This window comes from Drosophila gunungcola, unplaced genomic scaffold (genome assembly GCF_025200985.1).
Source record: "Drosophila gunungcola strain Sukarami unplaced genomic scaffold, Dgunungcola_SK_2 000001F, whole genome shotgun sequence".
Taxonomy (NCBI): domain Eukaryota; kingdom Metazoa; phylum Arthropoda; class Insecta; order Diptera; family Drosophilidae; genus Drosophila; species Drosophila gunungcola.
Genome location: NW_026453197.1, coordinates 20,510,930 through 20,529,296, shown reverse-complemented (window position 1 = coordinate 20,529,296; position 18,367 = coordinate 20,510,930). Strand labels below are relative to the sequence as shown.

At 36.6% G+C, this 18,367-nt stretch overlaps 1 protein-coding gene across 3 annotated transcripts in view; it reads left to right on the top strand.

The window, feature by feature from the left end:
• LOC128263067 (hemicentin-1) overlaps positions 1-18,367 on the top strand; it is a 112,592-nt gene that overhangs the window by 65,746 nt on the left and 28,479 nt on the right. For all 3 annotated transcript variants that reach the window (XM_052997740.1, XM_052997739.1, XM_052997741.1), the window contains exons 4-5: positions 8,449-8,709; positions 9,088-9,284. In XM_052997740.1, coding sequence (XP_052853700.1) covers positions 8,449-8,709; positions 9,088-9,284 — 458 coding nt within the window. The remainder of the gene's footprint in view (positions 1-8,448; positions 8,710-9,087; positions 9,285-18,367) is intronic.

The following is an 18,367-nucleotide window of genomic DNA, read 5'->3' as shown; positions in this document are numbered from 1 at the left end:
GTGTTAAATCTACATCTACAAACAAATGTCTGGCTAATTTTAAAAAACGTATTTTTTTTTTTAGTTTTTTTCCTATATTAAATCTTAAAAAGTTACATTTACAAAAAATGCTAGTAGAAATCTTTAAAGAAACTTAATAAACATAAAAACGATACCCACTTATGTTACAAGCCTTACTCTACAACTGATATACCCCTAAAATAGCCCCACAAATTATGCAAAGTAATGCAAAGTGTCCCAACATACGCACAAAAGATGTGTTTGAGCAGCATGTTTCTCACACTCTCTCCAGGGTCGTAAATAAGCAGAATATTAACGGGAGTTCAAGGCTAAGGAGAAATGGGGAGAAAAGGGGGAGAGCTTCTATTGGGGAGAAAGTGGAGGAGACCAACGCGAGAGACTCATAAATTCTTCGCTGCAATTTACGCCTAGTCTTGTCGCCCAAAGTTAAAGTAACGCTGGGAATTTTCGTCGTCTTGGGTTGAGACTCAAAAAGGAAAGAGCCATGACTGACCGAAACTGAAACACTCATTTTGACTGCGGCGACAACGCAGCAGAAAATTTTTACTGCCTTCGCTTGTGGTGTTGTTATTGCATTTCTCCTGCTGCCAGGCAAATAAAAACTGACAGTGCACACAGCGAAAATACAATGGTATAAAATTGTATAAACAAAAACTAAGGGTAGTATTAAATCTTAAAAAAAATGTACTGATTTTAAATATTTACATTAGCAACAGACATTAGAGAGTTTGAAATTTTTAAAGTGTTCTTTGCTTCTGACCTAATGTTAAAAATAATTTGTACAACAAAGTTGTTCCCTTTAATGTATTTCAATAAAATACAATTTCAAAATGGCAACAGATTTTATTTGATTTATTTGGCATCGTAACACTACAAGTATAACTTATTGTTTAATGTGCTTTTCAAAGTAAGATCCACGATCTTTAGTTCGGGTCTTTCAACAATATTTTTATTTTTCAACATTCAAGAAAAAATCTTTTTATAGAGCAAAGTTTTGATAGCTCTGTTGGAGAAATAGCGCGCTCCTTTCGGTTGACTACTGACCATAAAAAAATGCATACAAGCACATACATATCTCAAAAATGCCAAACGAAGCCGCAAGCACAGCTGCAGTTTCGGATCCCCCGAAAAAATCCACAGCCCCTCTGGACAAATCCCCACCCACATTTCAGTGGTTTGACTTTTGCTTAACTCGCCACGCCTCTTGCCTCCGCCCACTTTCCCCAAACCCAAAAGTCAAGGAGGAACATCCTCAACCGAGTTATGATTTATGCACATTGCTCTGTGAAATCTATTGAGAAATCAGTGACAGTGGAGAAATATGCGAAGCTGGACAGCAGATGGCAGCTGCTTGTGGGGATTCTGAATTCTGAATTCTGGACACGATGATGATGATGATGCATTGCTATATATGGCTATATCTTTTGCCATCCCGTTCGCACGGGAATGTCAATGTGAAGAGTCATTGCGGCTTTTAAGCGTGTCTTTCTCTGTTTTTTCAGCTTATGTGCCATGAATAAACATGGAAGCCACAAGAAAATGCAAACAAACAAACAAACAAACAAACGGACAAACAAATAACCCCTGCAAAACGAGAACAAAACAAATGCAATCTCACTTAGCCACTCAACAGGATTATGCCCACGGAGTGCAATGGGAATATGGCCCATAGACACTTTCTTTTGACATTCTCAACACACAATTCAGGGCACATTTGTCCTGTAACTGACTTTGATCCAGATTCTTGATGGGCACACGGAAAAATGTGAAAAGTCACAGGCAATAATGCGTGATGGTAGCCGGAAGTATCTTAAAATATGGATTTGATATTAACAGAAAGTTTCAGAAAAATTAAAGCTTTAAAAAATACTACTACTAATAAAACATTCCCACATTACCATCTTTCTGAAAGTTATATAAATCAATTAATAACTTGTTTTATAAAAATTAATTTAAATTTAGTTATGTTGTTAATAGATGGTAAAGTTTATAGAAAATCGGTTTGTTGAAATACAAATTAAATAATGAATACCGTAAGAAAATATTTAATTATATTAAAGACTTTTCATTTTATAAACATTTAAAAAAGTTCATTTCAGTTATAAGACAACCTGAGCTTTAGATGTCGATGTACCAAAACTTTATTTTTTAAAACCACTTTCTTTTAAAAAATATTTTTTTATGGAAAGGGATACTAAATAAACCCTTATCAAGTAGAAGCCATATAACAACCAACTTTAAATTAAAAAATTGTCTGACAGAAATATCCGTCATAAATTTTACGTTAGAGTGGGGTTATTTTTTTACGTTGCCCTTATCAACACCTGGTGACAATGACACTAAAACCTTTCCCAAGGATAATATGTGTGAGTTTGAGTCCTGCTCTTGCCCGATCGCTGCTACTACAGAAACTGTTTCATTGTACACTGTTAAATAAAGAGTATCGTTTCCAATCAAATAAAAATGTCCTTAGTCAAATATTAAATATTTGGGACTTATTAAGATGCTCATTAAAAAGATTGTTATAAAATAAAGATACACAAAGAAAACAGAGCTCGCATAATAACCGATATTTAAATACAATTTTTACTTTTTTTAAATAGTTTGTCTTTGAAAAATAATCATGCTGTTTTAAAAGCCTCGCATAGAGAAATAAGAAATTTGAGAATAAAGCAACAAGATTTAAATTCAACAAGCTTTCTTGATCTTATAAACGATTTTTTCCCCAGTGCACCGCCAGAATGTGTATCTTTTTTGGTGCAAGTGTGTGTGTGTGAGTCCGCCTGACTGCCTTGACCTGTCATATCGCTGTCATTTGCACACATTTACCGTTAACGTTAAAGAGCCAACGCTCACACACACTTGTACGTTATGGTATGAAGTAGTATTCAGTTGGCGAAGGGGGGCGGGGAAAAGTGTAGCCAAGGCGACAACAAACATCACATAAGGTAAATAGTTTAGCTGGCAGGGCCACACTGACATTTCTCCCCGCATTTCTCCACCCCCTTGCCTGTTTCGGGATGTCAGAAGATTGCATTGAATTTGAAAGGCACACAGGCGCACCCATTTACCCCCCTCTTAGCATGGTCCTACACGTTGAAAAAATATGTAATTCAAATATATTTGGTTTTTAAAAAAGATCTCAAAATTTTCTTTTTAATTTTCTATCATTTAAAATCATTTCAAAACATTTTAGCTTCATTACTACATTCATACATTCAGATATTAGTTTGTTTTAGAGAATAATTTCAAATTACTGTCAATTTAGTTAATGTTTGGTAAGTGTTTTTTAAAAATTCAAGCTCACTGTTTTTTGTAAAGTAAATTATACTATATATATTATAAATTAATCTTTTAATTACCGAACAGAAGCTAGTGCCCAAAAAAATGTTGTTCATGCAAGGACGGGATATGGGCCAATAAGCTTGATGCCTACAGATGTGTGTGCCCTCTCCATTTCCACACCAGCCACCCAGTCGCATTTAGCTTGAATGTCGTCTTTGCATAACAAATGTAAGCAACATGTTTCAATAATGAGGCCGTCCCACTGTACAGTAATCCCCCCTGGCAGCCACTGATGAGCTGCCATGTTGCAGAATTGAGACATGCATTGCACCCATCTCTCGCCCCCCTTTTGGCCACACCCCTGCCCATCGAATATTCCAACCCTCGGGCATCCCTTTTGATATCCTTTGGACAGCGTTTGAGTTTCGGCTCTGAACTGGGCACCAAATTAATCGTTTCCACTGTGCGGTTAGAATGTCGCCTCACCCATTGTGCCCCCCATAAACACACGTTCCCCCTCCCCCTGAAAACCATCGCCTCTGCGCCCCTTTCATAGCCCCCCCTGGAGCGTCGAGTGTATGCGCCTCATTTGTTATGGCCATTTGCATAAATAAGTCACTGGCACTGCCAGTTGGGACCAGTTTTGAATGGACAGGGGCTCCAAAGGGGGTGCAAAAGGGGGTGCAAAGGGGAGTGCCTGTGGTTTCGAGAGGGGGGCATAAAGTCCGTCAGTTGACGGAGATTGTGTGAATAACTTGATGAACGCTTCGCCGGAGGAGTGAATTCAGTTGTTCGCTGATTTGTTGGCCTGTTTGCATTTATTTATCCCCCTTTTTTTTGGTTGGGACTTGTTAAAAAGATGACAAATTTCGGAGGTTATAGTGCTTTCAAGGGATTAAGATATGTATCAGTTTAGTGGTTCCAAAAGTAGGTTGTGTCAAACAGGAGATAATTAAACAAAAAACGTTAAAAAACTTTGAATTCTCTTTAATTTATAATGTCTTGCCTTTGCCTTTCAGCTTAGAAAGTTATTAAGTTGTTACTGAAACTTGGGATTATTTTCCGTTGTCCATTACTAGTTATAGACTCAGACTATAGTCTTAAAACTAATAATACAGCTATTAATACTCACCTTATTTATTTTCCAAGGAAGATAGTATAAGAGTTTAAGTCCAAACAAAAACAAACAGAAAGCAAAATGGTCACAGCACAATAAGGTCCTTCGTTCTTCCCTTTCTCTGTCTCTTTCGCCTGGCGATACTTTCACTTTCACTTTCTCCTTCACTCTCTCCCTCTTCTCAGTTTCAGGGATGCGTGACAATATGCCGTTTAATTATACGTCACGACCCCTTCTCCTCTGGCCCCTCGTCTTTTTGTTTCTGTTTCTGTTGCTGTTGCTGCGATATCGCACACACATTTTAAAAGTCAATTATCCGCACATAACGCACATCGTTGAGGGGGCGTAAAGGGACGATTGAGGGGCGTGGCACCCCATCGTCCTTGCCACGCGTCAAATTTGGCGCGTTTACATTTTTTGCCCTCATCGGCTCCCCTTCAGCTTCCTTTTCTTGTTGCACTTAAAGGAAAAATGTCTCTTTGAAATAAGACATTTATAATTTAATTTTATTTTTTAAGACTAACTAGAATATATATATTTTCAACAGTTGTGAGGCTTTTTCCTACATATAAACCTCAGTTTTCTTTTAAATTGAAAAGAACATTATCTAAAGTAGTGTACTCAAAACTTTTAATCAAATTACTAATAAAATTAAGTTTTAGTCTGAAAACTGAAGATGATTTTTTTTTGGCTAAAAAGTTTGTTAAAGATTTGAAGACATAGGGTTTGAAAAAAAATATTCTGAAATCTTTTCTGGTAATAGAGATTTCTCAAATCTAGAGTTTTTTTAATTTGAAACAGTTTACTTTAAATTTCTGAAACTCCGAAGATATAAGTAAAACTAAAGGGAATTCTAAAATATATTTACCAAATACTCGCAAGTTCCGCAAATCCAGAAATCAATTTTTCCAAGTGCTCCAACATTCTCATTGAAAGAAAGCGTGGAAAAAAAGTTTATTACTTTCAGGAGACGACTCCTTGGCATGCGAAACTGTTGGAGAAAAAAGGAGATAAAGGGGAGCCAAGGCGGCGAAGGATGTCCTGGCAAATTGAATTACATGAGACATGAGACGGGTAACGAAGAAAACGAGCCATAAGACTTCGATACTAAACCGATAATAACATAATCAGCCCACACCCCCTTTGCCGCCCATGACCAACTATAAAGTGAGCTTTAGTTACCGTTAACAAGCCAAGTGGCTTGCCTCAGGTTTTCCCCACAATTTTCCCCAACTTCCTCTCTATCTTACGCCTCATCTCACTCGATTGATAGTAAGGAAAAGTTTGCGAGCTGAGCTGAGCTGGCCAGCCGAGTTTGCCGTTGTCTTTTGTCCGTCAAAAGAGGCCACACTATGCTGCAAGGAAAATTGACGAAATTTCTAGCATAATGCAGTATTTAAGAATTTAATACCACTATCACTTTGTTTTGAGCACCACTTTTAATCAAGGATATCATATGCAGGCAATACAAAAATCTATTCCTTTAAATTGCAAAGACCTCAAAGCTTTTTCAACTTAAAAAAAAATAGTAACTATTTTAATTGCAGGATTTACGCTTAAGCCATTTGTTTTTAAACATTCCTGAATAATACAAATTTAAGATTCAATTATATTAAAACATTTTGAAAACAGTTTTCTGAATTTGTATGATTTAAATTTTCTCATTAATAATATTTCCTTTAAATTGCATTTCAAATTCCAGTTTTGCTAAGCCAACCATTTATTTCCTTAACTTCATTTCCCACCATATTACTAAACAAAATAAACAACACGATTTTAGCTTGAACCATTTCTTGTTGAATAGGTAATCGATTGAAATTTAATCAACAAAATTACTATTTTCTTTTGCCAATCGCCATAGACATGTAGGTAAGTGTAATTGTTCAATACTTTCCGTGAAGAGGTTCGTGCATGTGGGTGGGCCTTGTTGTGCTCAGTGAGGGAAAAGGAGGCATTGCCATGTAATTGGCAACAATTTGCATAACAATTCAGCGACTGTTTTGCATAAGTCTGCGACGATGCAACATAATAACCGGAGGAAGGATGGGTATGGGATGCTGCGGAGGAGGCAGAAGTACAGCACTTACGTACACATTAGAAATTCCTTCTTTTCGAGGCTGCTGCAAGGACATCAGAGGCCTCCCGGCAGAGGCAATTATGTGCTTCACATACACACAACTCCTATATTTCCCAACCCCATTTTCCATCCATTTCCCTCGCAGTTTTCCAGCCGCTCTTGAGCATCCTTTCAAGACAGCCCGTTGCCTCGTAAAAGTCGCTGCCGGAAATGCAAAGGCAAAAGCTGCAGGAAAAAGGGAAAAAATAACCAAGTGAAATCTCAGCCTGATCTAAAAAATGCAACCATTTCTTCTCCATTTCCCTTTTTCCTTTTTTTTTCTTTTAACACACACATGCACATTTCCCTTGAAACATTATCAAAATTGAGAATTTTAATAATTATATTTTTGGAGCTCCCAAAAAAAATTGTATTTTGTTTCACTGCCGCTGAAGAAGTTTATAAGATGCACTTTAATAATGTCGAGTGCTTGATTTCTGGCACGCCTTCGCTGCATCACACGCCCTGCTTTCGTGGGAGGAAAATTTCACCATAGGAAATTAAAACTTAAGCACAAAAGCCAAGGCAACGCATTTATAGGCAAAAAGAAAATGAGACTACGACGGTTGGAAAAAATTCTACAGAAAATATTTTATGGTATAAAAATATATTGGAAATATTAAGTAAACTAAGTTTTATTTTACCACCAAAACAGTTTAAATATTTTTTACCAAACCAAACTATTGAATTTAAGGATAAACATGAAATACAATTAAACTATAGTTGCATTTCTTTTATTTAATTATTTTGTCTATTTCATCTTTAAATAGTTTATTTCAACCTGTGCATCGAAATAGTGTTTAAAATATTTAGCTTTGAAAGCTTCAAGAGGAATATGTTTTTTTTTGTCTGTCAAGTTTACATACCCTCAGCTTTTTGGAAATGAAATGAAATGTGCCGCGGAGATATTCAAAAGTTTTGGTAGCTATTACGCTTGATTGAGTTTTTCCATTTGGTTTTGGCAAGTCAATCCGACACTCGCCCCCTTATCCCTTATCCCATCTTCAAGGTAGCACCAGCCATGTTAAATTAATAAAAATGTAATGTCCAAGAAAAGACCCCCGGGCACTAGAGTCCGGCACAAGAATTGGGCTAATAAATTTACAAAAATGAGTTCGACGCTTAATTTGCCATGAGCATTTTTCATTTTATTTCGCGCCGAGCTCGTTGGAACATGGCTTTTAAGCCCCACCAAAATGAAATCGAGGGAAAACCCAACGGCAAGCACACACACACACATTGAGTAGTGAAAACATGGAAAACAGAAGGCGAACGAAAATGAAAATGAACAACAAGCTGAAGTGAGTGGAGAAAAATGACGGGGGAATGGAGATGCAGCTACTTAACGAAAACAAGTGAGGCGAAATTTGTTTCCCAGGATCTCAAGAGCACGGACTGCGGTATGCTCTGCTTGGTATGGGAACACTTTTTTTTGGGAAGTATTTAAACAGGATTTTACTTGAGAGATTTGGACATTATGGTGGTTAAATATAAAATCAACTTTTTAGGAGCATTGGTTTTCCAGTTTCTTGGCTTTAAGTCTCCAGAGTCTCCAAAGCAGAGGGTTAAATTTGCTTACAGTAAAGGATTTTTTAAAATGTTCAATGGCTAGTCTTTGCTTGATAATAATTACCCTACCTGACCACCAGAGCATTTAGTTCACAATAATACGAATACGTAAATATATGTACCTCTCTACTGAAATTTATATAAAGATACACAAATAAAGAAAAAAAATAAATAAATATTAAAATGTGTGTGTGCAGCTGCTGTAAATCAACATAAAATGCGCGCAGTTAATTTACATAAAGTAAAAGTTTTCGCCCCAGTCAACATTACCAAATAAATTGCTTCCAGTCTTTATTCAAAACTCAATGCTGATTTTCTCTTTGATTTTGTTTACTTTTAGACTGGACTTTCGGCCGAGTCGTGGAATTTATGATCTGCAAATCAAGAACACTTCGTATAATCGGGATAATGGACGCTTTGAGTGTCGAATCAAGGCGAAGGGAACGGGCGCGGATGTGCATCAGGAGTTCTACAACTTGACGGTGCTGACGGCACCTCATCCTCCAATGGTCACTCCCGGAAATTTGGCAGTGGCCACCGAGGAAAAACCACTGGAATTGACCTGCAGCAGCATTGGTGGTTCACCGGATCCCATGATAACGTAAGGGATTTTCGTTCAATTTCAGTTTTAAAGAAGTCAAAAATCATTTGTCTTATATTATGCTTTATATTTAAATTAATTTTCTTTTGGCTTGCATAAAGTTGAGATTCTTAAGTAAGATCCTTTAAGATTTTACTTTGATTCATGGAGGATATGGTTTAGCTTTTGGCTTAATATTCCTAATATATTTTCTTCTTTTGCTTTCGAGTCGAATCATTTTGCTATATTATCCTGTTCGTTTTGTGCGGTAAAGTAAATCACTTTACGGGCGGTTGCCTTCATTAATAATCCTTCTCGGGCACATGGTTGCCATTTCCCTTTTCCTTCTATTTTTTGGCACTAAATCGTGGCTATCATTTTTGTATGTGTTTTTTCCAGCTGGTACCGCGAGGGCAGCACCGTACCGCTGCAGTCGTATGCGCTGAAGGGCGGATCGAAGAACCACTATACCAACGCCACCCTGCAGATTGTTCCCCGACGGGCGGACGATGGCGCCAAGTACAAATGCGTTGTCTGGAACCGTGCCATGCCCGAGGGTCATATGCTGGAGACCAGCGTCTCGTTGAATGTCAACTGTGAGTAGTTGGGCTTTGGGCTTACACTGTGAAAAATATCGTTAAGCTATTTAATTAAAATCATTTATAATCAGAGGTATCTTTTTTACCCAATGCTTTTTACAAAATTTAAAGCAACAATAAAAAAATACACAATTTAATTACTTTTTAAAGACTACGCCTATTTTTATTGAAAAATATTAAATAATTACTTTTTCACCAAAAAGGTCCTTATATACATACATATATTTTTAAAAAATTCTGCAGCATTAACTTGTATAGTTTTAATCTCAGGAAATTAACCTTGCTTGACAGTCACATATTTTATCTATTTAAAGAATAAGAAATATCATTTCTTTACTAAATATTTATAAAAAATTATTAGTACAAAGTTTTTTTCACTAAAAATATCTTTGATTAGGTTGGTTTTTTAAATCTATATTAAGCTATTAAAGATATTAAGCTTTTTCATTAAATAAAGAAACCCGAAATAAATTCACAAGACAACTTAATAACCTTGCACTTCATTTAAAGCAAATAAATTTCCTTACCTCGAAAACTTGGTCAGAGGTAAGCCGAATAATTTCCAAGGCAGAAACCGACAATTTTGTTTTCCAATTCTCATCCTTCATTTTGGCCATTTCTTTTGTAATTAAAGTTTGGCAACTGCGTTATGGGAACATGTGTTCTTGTCGCATGATCAACGTGACCGAAAAGCCAAGCAGATGATACGACAGCCACATAAAGTGTCTGCCACCCCAAAAGTACTCCCCAAAAATCCCGCACACAAGCCACTTGATTGTTAGTTATTGGACCGCAACAACAGAAATCTGCTGCAGAATGACCGGAGCATCAACTTGTCATATTAGGTGGCAACTTTAGCCCCCCTCCTAGCACCCCAAAAACATCATATCACATTTGAGGCGGATATTAAATTTTCGGGACAACGCGACGTATGCGCAATCTACTTGTCAACGCGCGCTGCATTTAATAAAAATCACTAGCAATGACATGTTACGGAATCTGCATAAAATTTATGCAATCAAATAAAGTAACAAACTAGCAATAAAAGGCAGCAAAAAAAAATACGTACATATATATATATTCAGTGGGTGGTTGGGAGAAGGCAAAGTGGAGTAGAGCCGAGCTTGCCACAAATATATTCATAGGAAAACATAAATTGCAGTCATTTTTATACACGCCGGATTTGTGGCCGCAAAAGCAGACAACAAGAACAACTCATATATGTTTATACGTATAAATGTCTCCTATAAATATATGCCATGTGTATGTGATTCTTTCCCAGCGTCGTCAGCGTAACAAATATTTATAGTCTTTTCTGTACCAAAAAAAATACAAATTTGAAGCAGTTCTTACTGACTTCAAGGTACTTATTATGAGTTTTTATTAAATTTCATCAGATTTAAGAAAGGATGGCAGAAAACAATCATTTTCAAGTGATAATAAAAAAAAATTAAAAGTTTTCATAGAAATGATTTAAAAAAAGTTTTTAATAAACTTAGTTTTTAAATTTTTTCTTGATAATATCCTTAATTTAATTCCAAGAAAGCTCAAATTAACTCATAATTACAGGGTACAAACAAGCCATCAAAAACAAACCAAAAAGGCACGAAACCGGGTTAAAGCAGACACCAAACAGAACAACAATAAATGACAACAGGCAAGTGGTTAAATAAAAGGAGAACGTAGAATACCGAAAGTAGAACTCCTTTTATTGCTGTTTGCAGGCGTGGCAAATGCAATTTTTCGCCGTGTGCCAGAACGAGTTTGCTGCTATTTATGGGGCTCATTTAAAATCCATTAGCAAGCAGTCAAGTCGGGCCCCCACAGAATGTTTGTCCAACATTTTCAAACCCCCCGAGTGCTGAGTCCCGAGTCCCGGGTCAAAAGAGGGCCTCCAAGGTGCATTTATGTGAACGAAGCGTTCGGGCCTTGCAAGTTTCAACGGCAACAGCAGCAGCAGCAGCAGCCACATCAACAAACTTTGGCCTGCTATTTGCGAGACGTTGGACAAGAACAATTGAATTTGCAGCGGCATTTTGGCCTTTCAATGGCTTCCAAAACGCCTGCAGGCGATTCATAAAGGCCAAAATCCAAAATCAATGGCAGGCGGCCAATCGAATACAGTTTGACAGTCGTTGTTGATGGAACGCCTGCGGGAGAACGGCAACTTGGGTCCCTAAATTGTGTGTCCTACATTAACTGGCTAATTTGGATGGACGTGCTTTAAAGGTTGAAAGTGTGTGAACATTCTGGATTCATCAAAATTGATTGAGCTAAAAATTACTATGATTTCTATTGCCATTTCTTTTGAGAGCATAAGACATAATTTCTAATTGAGAAAATATATATAAAAATTATTTAAAAGCTGTGCAACGAAAAAAAAACAGAAAACAGAAAAACAGGTTGCTCCACAGTTTGAAAATAACTGGATGTAAGCTGTGTTGGGACAGATATGAATGCGGGAAAAAGACGACTTTGTCTCATGATTGTGATTGTGATTGATAAGCAATTGATAGCACCAGAGAAAGAGAAATGGAAAGCAGAGCATAGAAAGTAGGAAATGGAATAAGGAATGTGAAACAAGGGAAGCAGCAACTGACAAATGGCAGGGCAATTTTTTAATTGAAAATGTTTGCCTGGATTCTTAAAAGCACTGCCAATGTCATTCGTATTCATTCATATGTGTCGGATTGCCATCTCTATCTTTCTTTAACCATCCTATCCCTTTTTTTTGCGCTTATCCTGGTTAAACAATTGTAAACAAAATATTATTATTGAAGAAGCTGGTTTTGGTGATATTTGTATCATTTGTTTTAAAGTAAACAAATTTATTTGAAAACAATATTTGAACAAAAAAATATTTTATCGAGTTCATATGTTTCAGCTTATTATCAATTTGCAATTAATTTATTTTACAACACATATTATAAGCCGGGTGACCAGATTTTTATTAGCTACATTTTTTTGAAGAGTGACCGTGTTACTTTTAAAAAGAGTATAAAACCACTTATATTTAACACACTTTTAGAGCTATTATTATGGCAGCAACTGTATTATATAGCAACATATATCCCAGTTGCCCGTTTCGCTTTGTTTATTTCACTCTCCTCGCTGTTTGTGTGTGTGCATTGCGTGTTGTGCCTGCATTTGATTGATTTATGCCAGAAGCAACCAAAACAAAATAAAAATTCCAAAAAAATAATCGAAATACACGAAAAAAATTGAGAGAGAAAAATGACGAAAAAAAAAAAACAGATAAAGAAGATAAATATATATATTTTTTGGAAAAATAAACTCCCAATGCGTCATGTTGTCAGCGAGGCGACTTCTCGTCGACCGTTGAGTGTTTTATAACGTGCGAAAATTCCCAAATGAAATTATTGAAAATGTCTCTGGGCCCCGTTCTTTTTCTGTTTTTCCTAGATGGATTCAGAAAAATATGGTTTCAAAGAGTGGGGTGGCTGGAACTCTAGAGGGCGGCAAGGCCATCAAATTGCGCATACGCAACGTGGCCACGCATAGGCAAAACACGAAAGAGGGGAACGAATGCCGCCATCGCCACCGCCTTGTCAACTTGGCACAGTTTGCTGCACACGTGAGAGGCACGTTCCATCTTGTAGTCCCCTCACCATCAAAAGTGCTGCGGGGCTTTAGCAAATGCAATCTCCCACGTGAAAATCGTCCTCCTCCTCCCCATCAAAAAAAACACACAGGTGTGTCGTCCTGCACGTGACTTTTGTTCAGTTGCATGCCCCGCACGTAATAAACCTGTGCCATACCTGTGCCACACTTTTCATACGCGCAATTTTAGGAGTACGCGTAGAAGGGTACCTACAAACCACCTGAATATCACAGCTCATAGAGACAAACACAAAATATACATTTTATTTGTAGTTTTACATCGGAAAAATATTTCAACAAATTATATTGGTGTTTGTTTTTTAAAAACCAAATTTATTAAAAAGCGTATAGTCAGCAATGACAAATTTGTAAATAAAAATTGTATTAGTCTTGTTTATAAATTTTTTTATAAGATTTTATAATTTGAGTGCTTGTAAAAATATGTTTAAATGGTTTATTTTGTTTTTTAAAACTATTTTATTTTTTTATATGCATGTATATGTAAATTTAAATGAGAAAATTATTTTAAATTAGATTTCATAAATTAAATGCATATTATAATATGTATAAAGTTTTTATTATGTTTTTAAAAATTATACTTTATTAAAATCGTATATATTTGCAATATATTTTTAATGAATTACATGATGTACTGTAATGAATATTTTATGTTTCTTGAATCCTTTTTTCCTATCCAAAAAAGGGTATTGTATAGTCTCAAAAAAATCCTCCCAACTTCCATTTCTTTTATGAATTTCTGTTCTTTTGATTCTCTTGCTTTTTTGGCTTTTTCTGCGTAGTCCTTGGCCAAAAAGTCGCCGGCGACGAAGACAAACAGCACTCATGTGTCGCGGACCGCTGAAGTGGAAAGCAAACCCGTTGAAAAGACATTTCAATTTGAATAAAAAGATTCCATTCTAAATGTGTGTGTGTAGGTGCAGCAAGGTGCTGCAGAGTGGTGCAGTAGTGCCCAGGTGTGCCGCATGCAAATGTCGAACGACAATAATGCGCATTAGCCAGAAGATTACCCGAACAAACAGAACCGGAAATGGCAGTTGAAAACGCAAGCAAATTGATTCTTTATGGCCAAAAAATTCGGCAATATAATTCTAGTTTTGTGAAGCTTGGTAAACAAGTGGGAAAATTGGGAAATGTTACAAAGTTTTGTCTTAATAAATTTATTTGAAATTTATTACGCTTTGGAATGGCTTAAGTTTATTAAAATTAAATAATTACAAATGTTTTATAATTTTTAATGGGTTATTGTCATCAATTTGTGGTTTTTGGAAATGACATGAATATATGTAAATCATAAAATGTTTTGATTATTTATTGTTTATTATTATTAGGCAAATTACAGATATTTTATAATTTTAATTGGCATCTATAAGTTTAGAATATATATTATATATATTTTTTTGTTTATGCTTAGATAAAATATGACATTTGCGTTCTTTAACGGGTATTTTTAAGCTCATCCGAATAATTTTTGAGAGCATTAGCACCTTTCTTTGACACCCAATTTGCACATCCACCTGTAATTGTGGTGCAGTCGCAGCAAACCGCATCGCACCACCATCGACACCTTGACACTACCTGGAATCGAAGAATCGAACCACGGGACCAAACCAAATCCCAATCGCTATCACATCTCAGCAAAGTCAGCACGTCTCGAGATTCGAGTCTTGCCAATATCATAGGAAATGGCAGGAGACTCGTGGCTTGTCCTTTTTGATTATGCCACTGCCGCCGGGCTACACACAAGTGCCAGCCAACAAAAAAAAGGCGAGAAAACCAAGGGAAAACCCAGTTAAGCGACGTCTGCTGACTTGGCTACACGAAAACCTTTTTACACCAGGACAGGAGCAGAAAGTCGGACTAATGCTGCACACAATTGCAATTAGTGTCAGTGCCGGGCAATGTCAGCCAACTGTTTTTGGACTGGGTTTCTGGGCTTCTGGGTTCGGTTATTGGCCATTTGCATAACCACAAAAGGAATGCGGTTGGCGGCGAAGACAAGCCGAAATTTTTGCTGAGCAAGTCGCAAGATACACTCAAGAAAAGCTTCGTTTAGACTTGGAAAATATACATTCATACATTTCCCACTTTCAGAATAATTCTAATTAGGTTTTAAATAATATAAACACAACCAAAAATTATTTAGCTAAAGGGAATGTTAAAAATAGTAATGCATTAAAGACCTTTGGACGAGGATTGCTTCAAAACACTTTTTTTAGAAGAAGCTAATGTTAGACTTGGCAGCTTAAATTCCGTTTTAACATATTCCAACATTTAGAATAATAAAATTTGTAATATAATTATTTAAAACAACTAGAAATGACTTAAAAATGTCAAAAATCACAATGTTTAGATGGCAATTTATTTTGATCTTACAATGGTTAACATTACATTATGAAAATAATTTTAGAAATAATTTAGGTGCAAAGTATAAAATTATTAAATTAATAGGTAAGGTATTTTCGCGGTGTGCGCTTGTAGATTTTCTCTGCTGACTTTTATTTGGGACTTCCACTCAGTTTTCTTAAGCTGATTTCAAGTTTTGTCCGACTTCTTTTGCCTAAGTTTAAAATTTCTGGATTTTAACAGCATTTTAATGAATGCAGCAGCATTGTTGTAGTGGACGCATCTAGACTTCGGACTTTTGAGTGCTCCACTCCAGCGGAAGAACTCTCTCAACTAGAGACTTTTCGAGTGACCGAGGCAAAGGTAGCTGGAAAAACTTTAAGCCGCTTTAAGCGCAAATTATAGAAACAAATGTTGTGTCAAAGGATTCTTCTGGTTGAATGTTTTGCAAGTGTCCTGTGTGCTTCAGCTTAACAGCTTTTGTGACAAAAGCAAATTAATTGCTTTGCCCAATTTCAATTAACTGCACTTGCACTTGCACTCCTTTTTGGTTCGCCCAACACGGCAACTTCATCATCGACCGCAAGGGTGCTCCAAAAGGACTTGTTTTCGCAATACTCACTGTACTCGCAACACACCACCGTCCAAAGCCAATTCAATTAATTTCCACCAGCCATATAACACCTATGGACCAATGCACAAAGCGCAATCAAGTGCACAATGAAGTGACCACCTACTTTTTTGAGACCCCTTCTTTTTTCATACGGGCCCAAAAAAGTATGCTATAGTTTTTATAAGCCAACGATTGCGAGACCCCACAAAAGTGGGTCAAAATTGTGGCGGTGGTGAAATATTCGCAGCATAATGATTGCACTCTCGTGCGGTCATCGCTTGATTTATTTTAAATCCGTTTGTATATATTGATCATTTCGACAATGTGGCGTTTTCAGTCGGTCTTTGTTAAAGCTGGCAGAATGACAGCCATTATGTTAAGACTGAAAGTATTGTGTTTCCATGATTGCATGCAAAATATAAACTCAATTCATTTCTTGAATTTACATTTGAATTTAAATAAAATGTATGACTCATAATATAAGTAAAGTAAATTTGGTCAACTGCTTAACAAAATTCAAAGGAAAATAAAGTAAAGCCAACTAAGTAATTAAATTCATTTTTCCTATATTTTATTCCGAATACATACTTTCTTAGTCATTAACTTTAGCACTCTATATCTTTTACCAAAAAAAATAACATAAATCTCTGCTCCCAGTTGGTTGCTTAATTTGAACGAATTTTCCCCTGGCATTTCGATATTTATTTTCTTGGCCGCTGAAAGGCCGGAGAAATGTGCTGAAATCGGAGGAAAAAATTGGGGGAAAGCGTGGAAAAGCGGGTGGTGGTTAGGTGTTGAGAGCACGCGCGCCGGAAGTCACGTGATGTGTTCACTGTGACACGTACGCGACGGCAGGCAAAAGGACGAAGGGCAAAGGAGAAGGATGATCGGCAGCAGCTGCATCTCCACCGCCTTTTCCCTCATATCATCATCTCCTTTGGTTTGCCGCCTTTGTCGGTAGTAACTTTTCAATTTGGACAAGATGGAAAGCAGGGGGCGGAAAATGCCAGCTGAACAAAGGCAGCAACTGCATGTGGATTCATAACTACACTGAGAGAAAAAACTCAACACCAGCAGTAAGCTACATTTTAATTTGATACCAAAAATATATTATTCAATAATTTGTTTTATTATATTAAAATGTATATATTTAAACAATAATCAGAGTTACTGCTACCTATGTGGCAGCTTGAGCAGGTTAACAAAATGTCAAATTATAAAATTTTAATTGAATAGCAGTGCCCTTAAAAGTAGGCAACGTTTTTAACCAGTTTTCTGATTTTGAATAATATTAATTTCATAATTCAAAGAATAATGACACAATTTAACGGCCAGAAATATCATGTTGATCGTGTATTTATGGTGATTTTTTTTTTCCGGTATCACGTGGGCGAGTCATAGCCAGGAAAAAGCTTAAAGCCAAACTGCAAACTCGACTCATTAAAATTACTCCGAGCAGGTGTGTGTGATACATCCTGAAACAGCAAACGGGAAACCAGCAAACCGGCTACAACAAAAAACGAAAAAAACGACACAAAAAAAAAACCGACTACGGCCCAGTTCCGGGTTAAATAATTAAATTTCGCTGCAAAAATGGCCAGCGGGCATAAGTTACGCCACGGCCAACGCGGCGTATGCGCAATGTTCATTTTTATTTAACGCTGCCTAGCCGGAAGCCAGGATCTCGTCGAGTCGGCTTGGGTTTTGGTTGTGGATTGGGATTGCGTTGGGCTTACAATGGGTGGGTTATATTTGGGTGGTTGTTCAGGCGGTGCAGGTGGTTCAGGTGGTTCTGGTGGTTCAGGTGCAGGAGGAGCATATTTCATGGCACTAATGTAGCCGGTCATAAAATCACAATGTGCAAGGCGAAGAAGTGGCGTAATATGGAAGGGAAAAACGATGGGAAAGGGTTCTAGGCGTAGCGGTAGGCGTGCCAGCATGTATGTGAACAAGGTCCAACCTAGGAAACTCATTTAAAAAATTGTGCGAAAATAGGTATAGGTTTACTTTTAAATCAGTGCATTTTTAATGCTCTTTCTTTTGTTCACACAATTAAGAAGGTGTTTCAGCAACTTTCTTGGAACAAAATTGAAAAATATTAGACTTCAAGAGTCGAGTCTTTTACACAAAAAATTGTTCCTAAATTTTAAATTATTAAAAAATCTTGACACGGTAATTTGCCGTCAAACAAGATTGTACTTTTAAAAAAGCTTAATAAGCAAATGAGCTATTCTTTAATTTCTTTACTTTTTTACACTAATTTTTTTCTAATTCTTAAATTATTTTCTGGGAATCTTCCCATTGAAATTCCCCTCGACATTAGATTTTACTTTTAAAAAATCATAAAATGGAACTGAGCTTTTCTTTAATTAACAAAGCATCCCAAACACACACAAATTCCTTTCCTAGAATAACTACAATTATTTCTTGGTATTTGCGACTTTATTCAACAAATGCCAACCCCAAATCATTATTCCCCAGC